The sequence below is a fragment of the Oncorhynchus clarkii genome, chromosome 12 (assembly GCF_045791955.1).
Source record: "Oncorhynchus clarkii lewisi isolate Uvic-CL-2024 chromosome 12, UVic_Ocla_1.0, whole genome shotgun sequence".
NCBI classification, from domain to species: domain Eukaryota; kingdom Metazoa; phylum Chordata; class Actinopteri; order Salmoniformes; family Salmonidae; genus Oncorhynchus; species Oncorhynchus clarkii.
Genome location: NC_092158.1, coordinates 103,003,384 through 103,021,253, shown reverse-complemented (window position 1 = coordinate 103,021,253; position 17,870 = coordinate 103,003,384). Strand labels below are relative to the sequence as shown.

The 17,870-nt window shown below is 37.8% G+C and overlaps 1 protein-coding gene across 1 annotated transcript in view; it reads left to right on the top strand.

The window, feature by feature from the left end:
• Positions 1-953: 953 nt before the first annotated feature.
• The window catches only part of LOC139422568 (xylosyltransferase 1-like), a 54,836-nt gene continuing 37,919 nt past the window's right edge, over positions 954-17,870 (top strand). The window contains exon 1 of the mRNA XM_071173713.1: positions 954-1,232. Coding sequence (XP_071029814.1) covers positions 954-1,232 — 279 coding nt within the window. The remainder of the gene's footprint in view (positions 1,233-17,870) is intronic.

Below are 17,870 nucleotides of genomic sequence, written 5' to 3'. Positions count from 1 at the left end.
AGGGGAGGTTGTACTCTGTGTCATCCTACGTATTAGAAGGAGTATACCGCATGTTATCAGATCAGCAGAGCTTGGGCTCTTTATTTTGGAAAAAAGACAAGCTCCTCTTCTTGTCTTTCCAGTTAGTGGTTGAGTTGTTTGTTATTTGTTTTCTTGGTGTTATGCCTCTCAGCACAGAGAGACTCCCAGTAGGAGTCAAACCAGGTTAACTATGGAAAACACAGGCCACATGGGTCTCCCCTCTCTTGCCCTTCTCTCTCTTCCTCCCTTTCCCCCTCTATCTCGCTCTACCTCTCTCCTTCCCTCTAAATCTCGCCCCCACCCTCGATCATACACACACACACACAGGGATAACTTGGAGAGTTCCGGTGAGATACCTTGGAGAGTTCCAGGTTTGGCATGAGTCCTCTGTTCCTCAAAAGGTTCTACAGCTGCACCATCGAGAGCATCCTGACTGGTTGCATCACTGCCTGGTATTGCAACTGCTCGGCCTCCGACCGCAAGGCACCACAGAGGGTAGTGCGAACGGCCCAGTACATCCCTGGGGCCAAGCTTCCTGCCATCCAGGACCTCTATACCAGGCGGTGTCAGAGGAAGGGCTGGAACAAAAACCTGCCCTGCACATCCTATAGCTGTCCAGCACCAGTAGCAGGCTGACCCCTGGTCTAAACTAGACGTTTAAATAGGAGGTCATGTGTGGACAACACCACAAGAGTGCGCAGCGTCCTCTCACTTAGTCTTCCTCTTTCTCCTCATCTCAAACCTCAGCCGATTCACCCCCATTTTCCTCCCTCCCTCCCCTCTTCTCTCGCTCTCTAGTCCCCCCTGCCAGTAGCTCCAATCCATAGACGCAAGCGGCGCTGAAACCCTCTCAGCCACCCCTGCTGTCAGCGCTTACCCGACGGGGGCAGCTCGCAGCTTGAGAGCCGAGAGAGAGAGGGAGAGTGAGAAATATGGTGGGCAATATGTGCGGTCGCAAGCTGGCTCGCCGCTCCAAATCAGCGCTGATAGTCGCGCTGACAGTTCTCCTGGTTCAGACGCTGATCGTGTGGAACTTTAGTACCCTGGATACCGGGGAAGAAGCGGGCGAAGGGGCCAATAGTAGGCGGGAGAAGAGGGACCAAGTCGGGGGCATCAACAAAGCCTACAGCCAGTACCCCCGGAGCGGGCTGCCAAAGAGGCATCACCAACCTCCGCTTGGGAAAACGGCTGTCCGACACAAGCAACAACCGGTAAGAGTAGGGAGCGAATTTATGTCTGCCTATTATTTAGTAATTTTAACGACAATTAAAACATTTAAAAAAAGATAACGACTAGCGTGATTACCATTAATTTGATATGCTACCATCCCCCACTACGCGTGGTTTATTGTATTGTATTGTAGGGTAGGAAGGCTGGAATTGTTGTCATCAGACGAAGCAAGAAGTCCGCGTGTATTTGGATGACAAAGATGTTGCTTTGATAAACTGGTGTAAACTAACCAATCTTTAGGAATCATCGTGATATATTAGACTAGTGTGATAATGGACCACGGGAGAGCGTGAGAGAGCGACACGGTTAATCGGATAGGTCTACTTTAATGTAGAGTTGGTCTCTATTGGTAACGCGCTCCTACGCTGCTTTTACGTCTGACCTGTGGCAGTTTTCTAGTGACCAGCCAGTCTATTACTGTGGGCTACTGTCGGGCGCTATCAGTGTGTGTGTGTGTGTGTGTGTGTGTGTGTGTGTGTTGCGCAGTCTCTGGTACAGTGGTAGACTCGTGGGTGGGATAATATAGCCACAGACAGGCTTAGGTAGGAGTTTAAAGATTAATTTAGAGAGAAAGAGAGAGAGAAGGAGGGGTAGAGGTCTGTCTGAAAGACCGACAGACAGTGTGTGCGTACGTGCGTGCCTGTGTATGTATTTAGTAGCGCACGTGTACACTTCCTCTCTATCGTTCTCACAGGATACACAAGTTGTCCCAAATTCCAGAGAACCGACGGTGATTTTGTAACGACGGCCATTTATTTTCATCTCCTCCTTGTCTTCCTCCCGTTTATTTTGTCTATATTTGATAACAGAGTGCATGGTTGTTAAGTAGTGTTTTATATATCCCTGTGAATTTCTAGGCTACTGTTGAAAGAGTGTGCGTGTGCGTGTGCGTGTGTGTGTGTGTAAGTGTGTTGAGAGAATGCTGATGATAGAGGATTGTGACACGTCTCCTGTCTCCTCTACCTGTCCTGATGCCATTATTTCATGCTGGTCCATATCTATCAGAATCAGATGATGTGTTATACTGTATGGTTACTGGTCTATATCTATCAGATGATGTGTTATAGTGTATGGTTACTGGTCTATATCTATCAGATGATGTGTTATACTGTATGGTTACTGGTCTATATCTATCAGATGATGTGTTATACTGTATGGTTACTGGTCTATATCTATCAGATTATGTGTTATACTGTATGGTTACTGGTCTATATCTATCAGATGATGTGTTATACTGTATGGTTACTGGTCTATATCTATCAGATGATGTGTTATACTGTATGGTTACTGGTCTATATCTATCAGATGATGTGTTATACTGTATGGTTACTGGTCTATATCTATCAGAATCAGATGATGTGTTATACTGTATGGTTACTGGTCTATATCTATCAGATGATGTGTTATACTGTATGGTTACTGGTCTATATCTATCAGATGATGTGTTATACTGTATGGTTACTGGTCTGTATCTATCAGATGATGTGTTATACTGTATGGTTACTGGACTATATCTATCAGATGATGTGTTATACTGTATGGTTACTGGTCTATATCTATCAGATGATGTGTTATACTGTATGGTTACTGGTCCATATCTATCAGATGATGTGTTATACTGTATGGTTACTGGTCCATATCTATCAGATGATGTGTTATAGTGTATGGTTACTGGTCTATATCTATCAGATGATGTGTTATACTGTATGGTTACTGGTCTATATCTATCAGATGATGTGTTATACTGTATGGTTACTGGTCTATATCTATCAGATGATGTGTTATACTGTATGGTTACTGGTCTATATCTATCAGATGATGTGTTATACTGTATGGTTACTGGTCTGTATCTATCAGATGATGTGTTATACTGTATGATTACTGGTCTATATCTATCAGAATCAGATGATGTGTTATACTGTATGGTTACTGGTCTATATCTATCAGATGATGTGTTATACTGTATGGTTACTGGTCTATATCTATCAGATGATGTGTTATACTGTATGGTTACTGGTCTATATCTATCAGATGATGTGTTATACTGTATGGTTACTGGTCTATATCTATCAGATGATGTGTTATACTGTATGGTTACTGGTCTATATCTATCAGATGATGTGTTATACTGTATGGTTACTGGTCTATATCTATCAGATGATGTGTTATAGTGTATGGTTACTGGTCTATATCTATCAGATGATGTGTTATACTGTATGGTTACTGGTCTATATCTATCAGATGATGTGTTATACTGTATGGTTACTGGTCTATATCTATCAGATGATGTGTTATACTGTATGGTTACTGGTCTATATCTATCAGAATCAGATGATGTGTTATACTGTATGGTTACTGGTCTATATCTATCAGATGATGTGTTATACTGTATGGTTACTGGACTATATCTATCAGATGATGTGTTATACTGTATGGTTACTGGTCCATATCTATCAGATGATGTGTTATACTGTATGGTTACTGGTCTATATCTATCAGATGATGTGTTATACTGTATGGTTACTGGTCTATATCTATCAGATGATGTGTTATACTGTATGGTTACTGGTCTATATCTATCAGATGATGTGTTATACTGTATGGTTACTGGACTATATCTATCAGATGATGTGTTATAGTGTATGGTTACTGGTCTGTATCTATCAGATGATGTGTTATACTGTATGGTTACTGGTCTATATCTATCAGATGATGTGTTATACTGTATGGTTACTGGTCTATATCTATCAGATGATGTGTTATACTGTATGGTTACTGGTCTATATCTATCAGATGATGTGTTATACTGTATGGTTACTGGTCTATATCTATCAGAATCAGATGATGTGTTATACTGTATGGTTACTGGTCTATATCTATCAGATGATGTGTTATACTGTATGGTTACTGGTCTATATCTATCAGATGATGTGTTATACTGTATGGTTACTGGTCTATATCTATCAGATGATGTGTTATAGTGTATGGTTACTGGTCTATATCTATCAGATGATGTGTTATAGTGTATGGTTACTGGTCTATATCTATCAGATGATGTGTTATACTGTATGGTTACTGGTCCATATCTATCAGATGATGTGTTATACTGTATGGTTACTGGTCTATATCTATCAGATGATGTGTTATACTGTATGGTTACTGGTCCATATCTATCAGATGATGTGTTATACTGTATGGTTACTGGTCTATATCTATCAGATGATGTGTTATACTGTATGGTTACTGGTCTATATCTATCAGATGATGTGTTATACTGTATGGTTACTGGTCTATATCTATCAGATGATGTGTTATAGTGTATGGTTACTGGTCTATATCTATCAGATGATGTGTTATACTGTATGGTTACTGGTCTATATCTATCAGATGATGTGTTATACTGTATGGTTACTGGTCTATATCTATCAGATGATGTGTTATACTGTATGGTTACTGGTCTATATCTATCAGATGATGTGTTATACTGTATGGTAACTGGTCCATATCTATCAGATGATGTGTTATACTGTATGGTTACTGGTCCATATCTATCAGATGATGTGTTATACTGTATGGTTACTGGTCTATATCTATCAGAATCAGATGATGTGTTATACTGTATGGTTACTGGTCTATATCTATACGATGATGTGTTATACTGTATGGTTACTGGTCTATATCTATCAGATGATGTGTTATACTGTATGGTTACTGGTCTATATCTATCAGATGATGTGTTATACTGTATGGTTACTGGTCTGTATCTATCAGATGATGTGTTATACTGTATGGTTACTGGTCTATATCTATCAGATGATGTGTTATAGTGTATGGTTACTGGTCTATATCTATCAGATGATGTGTTATACTGTATGGTTACTGGTCTATATCTATAAGATGATGTGTTATACTGTATGGTTACTGGTCTATATCTATCAGATGATGTGTTATACTGTATGGTAACTGGTCCATATCTATCAGATGATGTGTTATACTGTATGGTTACTGGTCCATATCTATCAGATGATGTGTTATACTGTATGGTTACTGGTCTATATCTATCAGAATCAGATGATGTGTTATACTGTATGGTTACTGGTCCATATCTATCAGATGATGTGTTATACTGTATGGTTACTGGTCTATATATATCAGATGATGTGTAATACTGTATGGTTACTGGTCTATATCTATCAGATGATGTGTTATACTGTATGGTTACTGGTCCATATCTATCAGATGATGTGTTATACTGTATGGTTACTGGTCTATATCTATCAGATGATGTGTTATACTGTATGGTTACTGGTCTATATCTATCAGATGATGTGTTATACTGTATGGTTACTGGTCTATATCTATCAGATGATGTGTTATACTGTATGGTTACTGGTCTATATCTATCAGATGATGTGTTATACTGTATGGTTACTGGTCTATATCTATCAGATGATGTGCTATACTGTATGGTTACTGGTCTATATCTATCAGATGATGTGTTATAGTGTATGGTTACTGGTCTATATCTATCAGATGATGTGTTATACTGTATGGTTACTGGTCTATATCTATCAGATGATGTGTTATACTGTATGGTTACTGGTCCATATCTATCAGATGATGTGTTATAGTGTATGGTTACTGGTCTATATCTATCAGATGATGTGTTATACTGTATGGTTACTGGTCTATATCTATCAGATGATGTGTTATACTGTATGGTTACTGGTCTATATCTATCAGATGATGTGTTATACTGTATGGTTACTGGTCTATATCTATCAGATGATGTGTTATACTGTATGGTTACTGGTCTATATCTATCAGATGATGTGTTATACTGTATGGTTACTGGTCTATATCTATCAGATGATGTGTTATACTGTATGGTTACTGGACTATATATATCAGATGATGTGTTATACTGTATGGTTGGTTACTGGTTACTGGTCTATATCTATAAGATGATGTGTTGGTCTAGGTGCTGTGGTAACCTACATACTGTACCGTTCTGTCTGTGTGTGTGTGTGTGTACTGTACATTTGTGCATGTGTTTAAGTGTGTGTATATATATGTGTGTGTATATATATATATATATATATGTGTATGTGTGTTTGCGTTAGTGTGTGTGTTTGTGCGTGTGTATATGTGTTAGCGTGTGTGTTTGTGTGTGTGTGTGTGTGTGTGTGTGTGTGTGTGTGTGTGTGTTAATGTGTGGTGCCACTTGTATCCTTGATCTGTTTTTACATCCCATCATTACTTTGAACTAGATGTAACATGTCTTGTGATCTAGAGAGAGAGAGAGAGAGAGAGGGAGAGAGAGAGAGAGAAGAGAGGAGAGAGAGAAGAGAGGAGAAAGGAGAGAGAGGAGAGAGGAGAAAGGGGAGAGAGGGGAGAGAGGAGAGAGAGAGGAGAGAGAAGGAGAGAGAGAGGATAGAGAGAGGAGAGAAAGAAGAGAGAGAAGAGAGGAGAGAGGAGAGAGAAGGAGAGAGAGAGGATAGAGAGAGGAGAGAAAGAAGAGAGAGAAGAGAGGAGAGAGGGGGGGGGGGGAGGGAGAGAAGAAGGGAGGGAGGGGCCCTGGTTAAAAGTAGTGCACTATAAAGGGAATAGGGGCTTGCTGAAGGGCTGTTTCTAAAAACAATGTACATATATACATAGATACTGTCCAATATTACCATGTACTGTATATATAAATAGATAATGTCCAATATTACCATGTACTGTATATATAAATAGATACTGTCCAATATTACCATGTACTGTATATATAAATAGATACTGTCCATTATTACCATGTACTGTATATATAAATAGATAATGTCCAATATTACCATGTACTGTATATATAAATAGATAATGTCCAATATTACCATAGATATATAAATAGATAATGTCCAATATTACCATATATATATAAATAGATAATGTCCAATATTACCATGTACTGTATATATAAATAGATCATGTCCAATATTACCATATATATATAAATAGATAATGTCCAATATTACCATATATATATAAATAGATCATGTCCAATATTACCATATATATATAAATAGATAATGTCCAATATTACCATGTACTGTATATATAAATAGATAATGTCCAAGATTACCATATATATATAAATAGATAATGTCCAATATTACCTTATATATATAAATAGATAATGTCCAATATTACCATATATATATAAATAGATCATGTCCAATATTACCATGTACTGTATATATAAATAGATCATGTCCAATATTACCATATATATATAAATAGATAATGTCCAATATTACCATATATATATATAAATAGATAATGTCCAATATTACAATGTACTGTATATATAAATAGATCATGTCCAATATTACCATATATATATAAATAGATAATGTCCAATATTACCATATATATATAAATAGATCATGTCCAATATTACCATATATATATAAATAGATCATGTCCAATATTACCATGTACTGTATATATAAATAGATACTGTCCAATATTACCATGTACTGTATATATAAATAGATAATGTCCAATATTACCATGTACTGTATATATAAATAGATAATGTCCAATATTACCATGTACTGTATATATAAATAGATAATGTCCAATATTACCATGTACTGTATATATAAATAGATACTGTCCAATATTACCATGTACTGTATATATAAATAGATAATGTCCAATATTACCATGTACTGTATATATAAATAGATACTGTCCAATATTACCATGTACTGTATATATAAATAGATAATGTCCAATATTACCATGTACTGTATATATAAATAGATACTGTCCAATATTACCATGTACTGTATATATAAATAGATAATGTCCAATATTACCATGTACTGTATATATAAATAGATAATGTCCAATATTACCATGTACTGTATATATAAATAGATAATGTCCAATATTACCATGTACTGTATATATAAATAGATCATGTCCAATATTACCATGTACTGTATATATAAATAGATAATGTCCAATATTACCATGTACTGTATATATAAATATATATACAGTAATAATACCATAGATATATAAATAGATAATGTCCAATATTACCATGTATATATAAATATATCATGTCCATTATTACCATATATATATATATATATATATATATATATATATATATATATATATATATATATATATATATTTATATATAGATCATGTCCAATAATACCATATATATATAAATAGAGAATGTCCAATATTACCATAGATATATAAATAGATAATGTCCAATATTACCATAGATATATAAATAGATAATGTCCAATATTACCATAGATATATAAATAGATAATGTCCAATATTACCATGTATATATATATAGACACTGTCCATTATTACCAAACATACAGCTCTGTAAAAAATTAAGAGACCACTGCAAAATAATCAGTTTCTCTGGTTTTACTATTAATAGGTGTTTGGGTCAAATGAACATTTTTGTTTTATTCTATAAACTACTGACAACATTTCTAACAAATTCCAAACAAAAATATTGTAATTTAGAGCATTTATTTGCAGAGAATGACAACTGGTCAAAATAACAAACAAGATGCAGTGTTGTCAGACCTCGAATAATGCAAATAAAATAAGTTCCTATTCATTTTTAAACAACACAATACTAATGTTTTAACTTAGGAAGAGTTCAGAAATCAATATTTGGTGGAATGACCCGGATTTTTCAATCACCGCTTACATGCGCTCCACCAGTCTTTCACATTGATGTTGGGGGACTTTATGCCACCCCTGGCACAAAAACTGCAATCAGCTCGGCTTTGTTTGATGGCTTGTGTCCATCCATCTTCCTCTTGATCACATTCCAGAGGTTTTCAATGGGGTTCAGGTCTGGAGATTGGGCTGACCATGACAAGGTCTTGATCTGGTGGTTCTCCATCCACACCTTGATTGACTTGGCTGTGTGGCATGGAGCAGTGTTCTGCTGGAAGAACCAATCCCCAGAGTTGGGGAACATTGTCAGAGCAGAAGGAAGCAAGTTTTCTTCCAGGACAACCTTGTATGTGGCTTGAATCATGTGTCTTTCACAAAGACAAATCTGCCTGATTCCAGCCTTGCTGAAGCACCCCCAGATCATCACCAATCCTCCACCAAATTTCACAGTGGGTGCGAGACATTGTGGCTTGTAGGCCTCTCCAGGTCTCGTACCCACTGTGATATTAGAGATAATATAATTTTTTAGATAATATATGACAATTACTTGAAACAATTGAACATTATGAAACATCGAAGATGTCAGGTCTGGTCTTCATAGCAGATTTTGAAAAGGCATTTGATAAAGTACGACTAGAATTGAAATATTAATGCCTGGATTACTTTAATTTTGGTGAATCTCTTATACAATGAGTTAAAGTTATGTACAGCAACCCCAGATGTAAAATAGTAAACAATGGTTACTTCTCAGAAAGTATTGAGCTTTTAAGAGGAGTAAAACAAGGCTGTCCGTTGTCTCCATATCTATTTATTATGGCCATAGAAATGCTAGCTATTAAAATGAGATCCAACAAGAACATCAAGGAGTTAGAAATCCAGGGGATAAAACCAAAAGTGTCAATGTATGCCAATGACTCTATTTTATTCTTAAATCCTCAATCTGGATCCCTGTACAGTCTCAATGTGGATCCCTGTACAGTCTCAATGTGGATCCCTGTACAGTCTCAATCTGGATCCCTGTACAGTCTCAATCTGGATCCCTGTACAGTCTCAATCTGGATCCCTGTACAGTCTCAATGTGGATCCCTGTACAGTCTCAATGTGGATCCCTGTACAGTCTCAATCTGGATTCCTGTACAGTCTCAATCTGGATCCCTGTACAGTCTCAATCTGGATACCTGTACAGTCTCAATCTGGATCCCTGTACAGTCTCAATCTGGATCCCAGTACAGTCTCAATCTGGATCCCTGTACAGTCTCAATCTGGATCCCTGTACAGTCTCAATCTGGATCCCTGTACAGTCTCAATCTGGATCCCTGTACAGTCTCAATCTGGATCCCTGTACAGTCTCAATCTGGATCCCAGTACAGTCTCAATCTGGATCCCTGTACAGTCTCAATGTGGATCCCTGTACAGTCTCAATCTGGATCCCTGTACAGTCTCAATCTGGATCCCTGTACAGTCTCAATCTGGATCCCTGTACAGTCTCAATGTGGATCCCTGTACAGTCTCAATCTGGATCCCTGTACAGTCTCAATCTGGATCCCTGTACAGTCTCAATCTGGATCCCTGTACAGTCTCAATCTGGATCCCTGTACAGTCTCAATCTGGATCCCTGTACAGTCTCAATCTGGATCCCAGTACAGTCTCAATCTGGATCCCTGTACAGTCTCAATCTGGATCCCTGTACAGTCTCAATCTGGATCCCTGTACAGTCTCAATCTGGATCCCTGTACAGTCTCGTTGAATATCTTGATCACTTTTCTAGCCTCTCTGTATTAAAACCTAATTAAGACAAGTGTATCATATTATACAGTCTCAATCTGGATCCCTGTACAGTCTCAATCTGGATCCCTGTACAGTCTCGTTGAATATCTTGATCACTTTTTTAGCCTCTCTGTATTAACACCTAATTAAGACAAGTGTATCATACTATACAGTCTCAATCTGGATCCCTGTACAGTCTCAATCTGGATCCCTGTACAGTCTCGTTGAATATCTTGATCACTTTTCTAGCCTCTCTGTATTAAAACCTAATTATGACAAGTGTATCATACTATACAGTCTCAATCTGGATCCCTGTACAGTCTCAATCTGGATCCCTGTACAGTCTCAATCTGGATCCCTGTACAGTCTCGTTGAATATCTTGATCACTTTTCTAGCCTCTCTGTATTAAAACCTAATTATGACAAGTGTATCATACTATACAGTCTCAATCTGGATCCCTGTACAGTCTCAATCTGGATCCCTGTACAGTCTCAATGTGGATCCCTGTACAGTCTCAATCTGGATCCCTGTACAGTCTCAATCTGGATCCCTGTACAGTCTCAATCTGGATCCCTGTACAGTCTCAATGTGGATCCCTGTACAGTCTCAATCTGGATCCCTGTACAGTCTCAATCTGGATCCCTGTACAGTCTCAATCTGGATCCCTGTACAGTCTCAATCTGGATCCCTGTACAGTCTCAATCTGGATCCCTGTACAGTCTCAATCTGGATCCCAGTACAGTCTCAATCTGGATCCCTGTACAGTCTCAATCTGGATCCCTGTACAGTCTCAATCTGGATCCCTGTACAGTCTCAATCTGGATCCCTGTACAGTCTCGTTGAATATCTTGATCACTTTTCTAGCCTCTCTGTATTAAAACCTAATTAAGACAAGTGTATCATATTATACAGTCTCAATCTGGATCCCTGTACAGTCTCAATCTGGATCCCTGTACAGTCTCGTTGAATATCTTGATCACTTTTTTAGCCTCTCTGTATTAAAACCTAATTAAGACAAGTGTATCATACTATACAGTCTCAATCTGGATCCCTGTACAGTCTCAATCTGGATCCCTGTACAGTCTCGTTGAATATCTTGATCACTTTTTTAGCCTCTCTGTATTAAAACCTAATTAAGACAAGTGTATCATACTATACAGTCTCAATCTGGATCCCTGTACAGTCTCAATCTGGATCCCTGTACAGTCTCGTTGAATATCTTGATCACTTTTCTAGCCTCTCTGTATTAAAACCTAATTATGACAAGTGTATCATACTATACAGTCTCAATCTGGATCCCTGTACAGTCTCAATCTGGATCCCTGTACAGTCTCAATCTGGATCCCTGTACAGTCTCGTTGAATATCTTGATCACTTTTCTAGCCTCTCTGTATTAAAACCTAATTATGACAAGTGTATCATATTATACAGTTTCAATCTGGATCCCTGTACAGTCTCAATCTGGATCCCTGTACAGTCTCGTTGAATATCTTGATCACTTTTTTAGCCTCTCTGTATTAAAACCTAATTAAGACAAGTGTATCATACTATACAGTCTCAATCTGGATCCCTGTACAGTCTCATTCTGGATCCCTGTACAGTCTCGTTGAATATCTTGATCACTTTTTTAGCCTCTCTGTATTAAAACCTAATTAAGACAAGTGTATCATACTATACAGTCTCAATCTGGATCCCTGTACAGTCTCAATCTGGATCCCTGTACAGTCTCGTTGAATATCTTGATCACTTTTCTAGCCTCTCTGTATTAAAACCTAATTATGACAAGTGTATCATACTATACAGTCTCAATCTGGATCCCTGTACAGTCTCAATCTGGATCCCTGTACAGTCTCAATCTGGATCCCTGTACAGTCTCGTTGAATATCTTGATCACTTTTCTAGCCTCTCTGTATTAAAACCTAATTATGACAAGTGTATCATATTATACAGTTTCAATCTGGATCCCTGTACAGTCTCAATCTGGATCCCTGTACAGTCTCGTTGAATATCTTGATCACTTTTCTAGCCTCTCTGTATTAAAACCTAATTATGACAAGTGTACCATATTAAGTATTGGGATCGTTAAAAAAACACAGTGTTTACACCACCTTGTAGAATGGGCAGATGGTGAAGTAGATGTACTTGGTATTTACATCTCAAAAAATATAAATGAACTTACCACAATTAATTTCAATAGAAAGTTAGTAAATATAGATAAGATTCTGCAATGCCTACTCCAGATGACTCATTTTGTAATGAGCAAAAGATATTTCATTTTATTTGGAATGCTAAACCATGACAAAATTAAATGTGCCTATTTTAATAATGAATATTAGTTTGGGGGGGGTAAATCATGAAATATTAACGCTTTAAACCTTTCACTAAAAGCTTCACTCATACATAAATTATACTTAAACCCAGAATGGATCTCCAGGAGATTATTAAGGAAGGCTCGTCCTTTGTTCAAAAGTTGCTCTCTTGCCTTCAAACAGATCACAACTTCTCATTTCTGACTAATTGAAAATGATATTTTGTTTAAAGTATCACCCTTTCTTAAACGAGCCGTACAAAGCTGGGTACAATTTCAGTTTTATCCTCCTGAAAAGATAGAACAAATATTACAACAAATGTAATGGTTAAACTCAAATATATTGATTTAATTAAAAAAACATTCTTTATGGATTTTATTTTCATGGTATTATATTTATTAAAGATATTATGAATAGAAACGGAGGAGTTATGTCACATATGCAGTTATCGAAAATATATGGGAATATCTGCTCAATACAAATTAGTCTATGGTGATAGGTGGGATGGGCTGGGAGTGGCTGAGGGGTGGTCTATGGTGATAGGTGGGATGGGCTGGGAGTGGCTGAGGGGTGGTCTATGGTGATAGGTGGGATGGGCTGGGAGTGGCTGAGGGGTGGTCTATGGTGATAGGTGGGATGGGCTGGGAGTGGCTGAGGGGTGGTCTATGGTGATAGGTGGGATGGGCTGGGAGTGGCTGAGGGGGTGGTCTATGGTGATAGGTGGGATGGGCTGAGAGTGGCTGAGGGGTGGTCTATGGTGATAGGTGGGATGGGCTGGGAGTGGCTGAGGGGTGGTCTATGGTGATAGGTGGGATGGGCTGGGAGTGGCTGAGGGGTGGTCTATGGTGATAGGTGGGATGGGCTGGGAGTGGCTGAGGGGTGGTCTATGGTGATAGGTGGGATGGGCTGGGAGTAGAGGATAGTTCAGTTCAGTAGAGGATAGTTCAGTACAGTATAGTTCAGTACAGTATAGTTCAGTTCAGTATAGTTCAGTTCAGTAGAGGATAGTACAGTAGAGGATAGTTCAGTACAGTATAGTTCAGTTCAGTATAGTTCAGTTCAGTATAGTTCAGTTCAGTAGAGGATAGTACAGTAGAGGATAGTTCAGTACAGTATAGTTCTTTTGAGGATAGTTCAGTAGAGGATAGTTCAGTACAGTATAGTTCAGTACAGTATAGTTCAGTACAGTAGAGGATAGTACAGTATAGTTCAGTTCAGTATAGTTCAGTACAGTATAGTTCAGTTCAGTAGAGGATAGTACAGTATAGTTCAGTTCAGTATAGTTCAGTACAGTATAGTTCAGTTCAGTAGAGGATAGTACAGTATAGTTCAGTACAGTATAGTTCAGTTCAGTATAGTTCAGTACAGTATAGTTCAGTTCAGTATAGTTCAGTACAGTATAGTTCAGTAGAGGATAGTTCAGTACAGTATAGTTCAGTTCAGTATAGTTCAGTACAGTATAGTTCAGTTCAGTATAGTTCAGTTCAGTAGAGGATAGTACAGTACAGTATAGTTCAGTACAGTATAGTTCAGTTCAGTATAGTTCAGTTCAGTAGAGGATAGTTCAGTACAGTATAGTTCAGTTCAGTATAGTTCAGTTCAGTAGAGGATAGTACAGTACAGTATAGTTCAGTACAGTATAGTTCAGTAGAGGATAGTTCAGTACAGTATAGTTCAGTTCAGTATAGTTCAGTACAGTATAGTTCAGTTCAGTAGAGGATAGTTCAGTACAGTATAGTTCAGTACAGTATAGTTCAGTTCAGTATAGTTCAGTTCAGTAGAGGATAGTACAGTACAGTATAGTTCAGTACAGTATAGTTCAGTTCAGTATAGTTCAGTTCAGTAGAGGATAGTTCAGTACAGTATAGTTCAGTTCAGTATAGTTCAGTTCAGTATAGTTCAGTTCAGTAGAGGATAGTTCAGTACAGTATAGTTCAGTACAGTACAGTATAGTTCAGTTCAGTATAGTTCAGTTCAGTATAGTTCAGTTCAGTAGAGGATAGTTCAGTAGAGGATAGTTCAGTACAGTAGAGGATAGTTCAGTAGAGGATAGTTCAGTACAGTAGAGGATAGTTCAGTTCAGTAGAGGATAGTTCAGTTCAGTAGAGGATAGTTCAGTACAGTATAGTTCAGTAGAGGATAGTTCAGTTCAGTATAGTTCAGTTCAGTAGAGGATAGTTCAGTTCAGTATAGTTCAGTTCAGTAGAAGATAGTTCAGTAGAGGATAGTTCAGTTCAGTATAGTTCAGTTCAGTAGAGGATAGTTCAGTACAGTATAGTTCAGTACAGTATAGTTCAGTACAGTATAGTTCAGTTCAGTAGAGGATAGTTCAGTTCAGTAGAGGATAGTTCAGTACAGTATAGTTCAGTTCAGTACAGTATAGTTCAGTTCAGTAGAGGATAGTTCAGTAGAGTAGAGGATAGTTCAGTACAGTAGAGGATAGTTCAGTTCAGTAGAGGATAGTTCAGTAGAGGATAGTTCAGTAGAGGATAGTTCAGTTCAGTATAGTTCAGTAGAGGATAGTTCAGTAGAGGATAGTTCAGTTCAGTAGAGGATAGTTCAGTAGAGGATAGTTCAGTAGAGGATAGTTCAGTTCAGTATAGTTCAGTAGAGGATAGTTCAGTAGAGGATAGTTCAGTAGAGGATAGTTCAGTACAGTAGAGGATAGTTCAGTAGAGGATAGTTCAGTAGAGGATAGTTCAGTTCAGTAGAGGATAGTAGAGGATAGTTCAGTACAGTATAGTTCAGTTCAGTAGAGGATAGTTCAGTAGAGGATAGTTCAGTACAGTAGAGGATAGTTCAGTAGAGGATAGTTCAGTACAGTAGAGGATAGTTCAGTACAGTAGAGGATAGTTCAGTACAGTATAGTTTAGTAGAGGATAGTTCAGTAGAGGATAGTTCAGTTCAGTAGAGGATAGTTCAGTTCAGTAGAGGATAGTTCAGTACAGTATAGTTCAGTAGAGGATAGTTCAGTTCAGTATAGTTCAGTTCAGTAGAGGATAGTTCAGTTCAGTATAGTTCATTTCAGTAGAAGATAGTTCAGTACAGTATAGTTCAGTACAGTATAGTTCAGTACAGTATAGTTCAGTACAGTATAGTTCAGTTCAGTAGAGGATAGTTCAGTTCAGTAGAGGATAGTTCAGTACAGTATAGTTCAGTTCAGTACAGTATAGTTCAGTTCAGTAGAGGATAGTTCAGTAGAGTAGAGGATAGTTCAGTACAGTAGAGGATAGTTCAGTTCAGTAGAGGATAGTTCAGTAGAGGATAGTTCAGTAGAGGATAGTTCAGTTCAGTATAGTTCAGTAGAGGATAGTTCAGTAGAGGATAGTTCAGTAGAGGATAGTTCAGTACAGTAGAGAATAGTTCAGTAGAGGATAGTTCAGTTCAGTATAGTTCAGTAGAGGATAGTTCAGTTCAGTAGAGGATAGTTCAGTTCAGTAGAGGATAGTTCAGTAGAGGATAGTTCAGTAGAGGATAGTTCAGTTCAGTATAGTTCAGTAGAGGATAGTTCAGTAGAGGATAGTTCAGTAGAGGATAGTTCAGTAGAGGATAGTTCAGTTCAGTAGAGGATAGTAGAGGATAGTTCAGTACAGTATAGTTCAGTTCAGTAGAGGATAGTTCAGTAGAGGATAGTTCAGTTCAGTAGAGGATAGTTCAGTAGAGGATAGTTCAGTTCAGTAGAGGATAGTAGAGGATAGTTCAGTACAGTATAGTTCAGTTCAGTAGAGGATAGTTCAGTAGAGGATAGTTCAGTAGAGGATAGTTCAGTACAGTAGAGGATAGTTCAGTACAGTAGAGGATAGTTCAGTACAGTAGAGGATAGTTCAGTTCAGTAGAGGATAGTTCAGTACAGTAGAGGATAGTTCAGTTCAGTAGAGGATAGTTCAGTACAGTAGAGGATAGTTCAGTACAGGATAGTTCAGTACAGTACAGTATAGTTCAGTTCAGTATAGTTCAGTTCAGTATAGTTCAGTTCAGTAGAGGATAGTTCAGTAGAGGATAGTTCAGTACAGTAGAGGATAGTTCAGTAGAGGATAGTTCAGTACAGTAGAGGATAGTTCAGTACAGTAGAGGATAGTTCAGTTCAGTAGAGGATAGTTCAGTTCAGTAGAGGATAGTTCAGTACAGTATAGTTCAGTAGAGGATAGTTCAGTTCAGTATAGTTCAGTTCAGTAGAGGATAGTTCAGTTCAGTATAGTTCAGTTCAGTAGAAGATAGTTCAGTAGAGGATAGTTCAGTTCAGTATAGTTCAGTTCAGTAGAGGATAGTTCAGTACAGTATAGTTCAGTACAGTATAGTTCAGTACAGTATAGTTCAGTTCAGTAGAGGATAGTTCAGTTCAGTAGAGGATAGTTCAGTACAGTATAGTTCAGTTCAGTACAGTATAGTTCAGTTCAGTAGAGGATAGTTCAGTAGAGTAGAGGATAGTTCAGTACAGTAGAGGATAGTTCAGTTCAGTAGAGGATAGTTCAGTAGAGGATAGTTCAGTAGAGGATAGTTCAGTTCAGTATAGTTCAGTAGAGGATAGTTCAGTAGAGGATAGTTCAGTACAGTAGAGGATAGTTCAGTAGAGGATAGTTCAGTTCAGTATAGTTCAGTAGAGGATAGTTCAGTTCAGTAGAGGATAGTTCAGTTCAGTAGAGGATAGTTCAGTAGAGGATAGTTCAGTAGAGGATAGTTCAGTTCAGTATAGTTCAGTAGAGGATAGTTCAGTAGAGGATAGTTCAGTAGAGGATAGTTCAGTACAGTAGAGGATAGTTCAGTAGAGGATAGTTCAGTAGAGGATAGTTCAGTTCAGTAGAGGATAGTAGAGGATAGTTCAGTACAGTATAGTT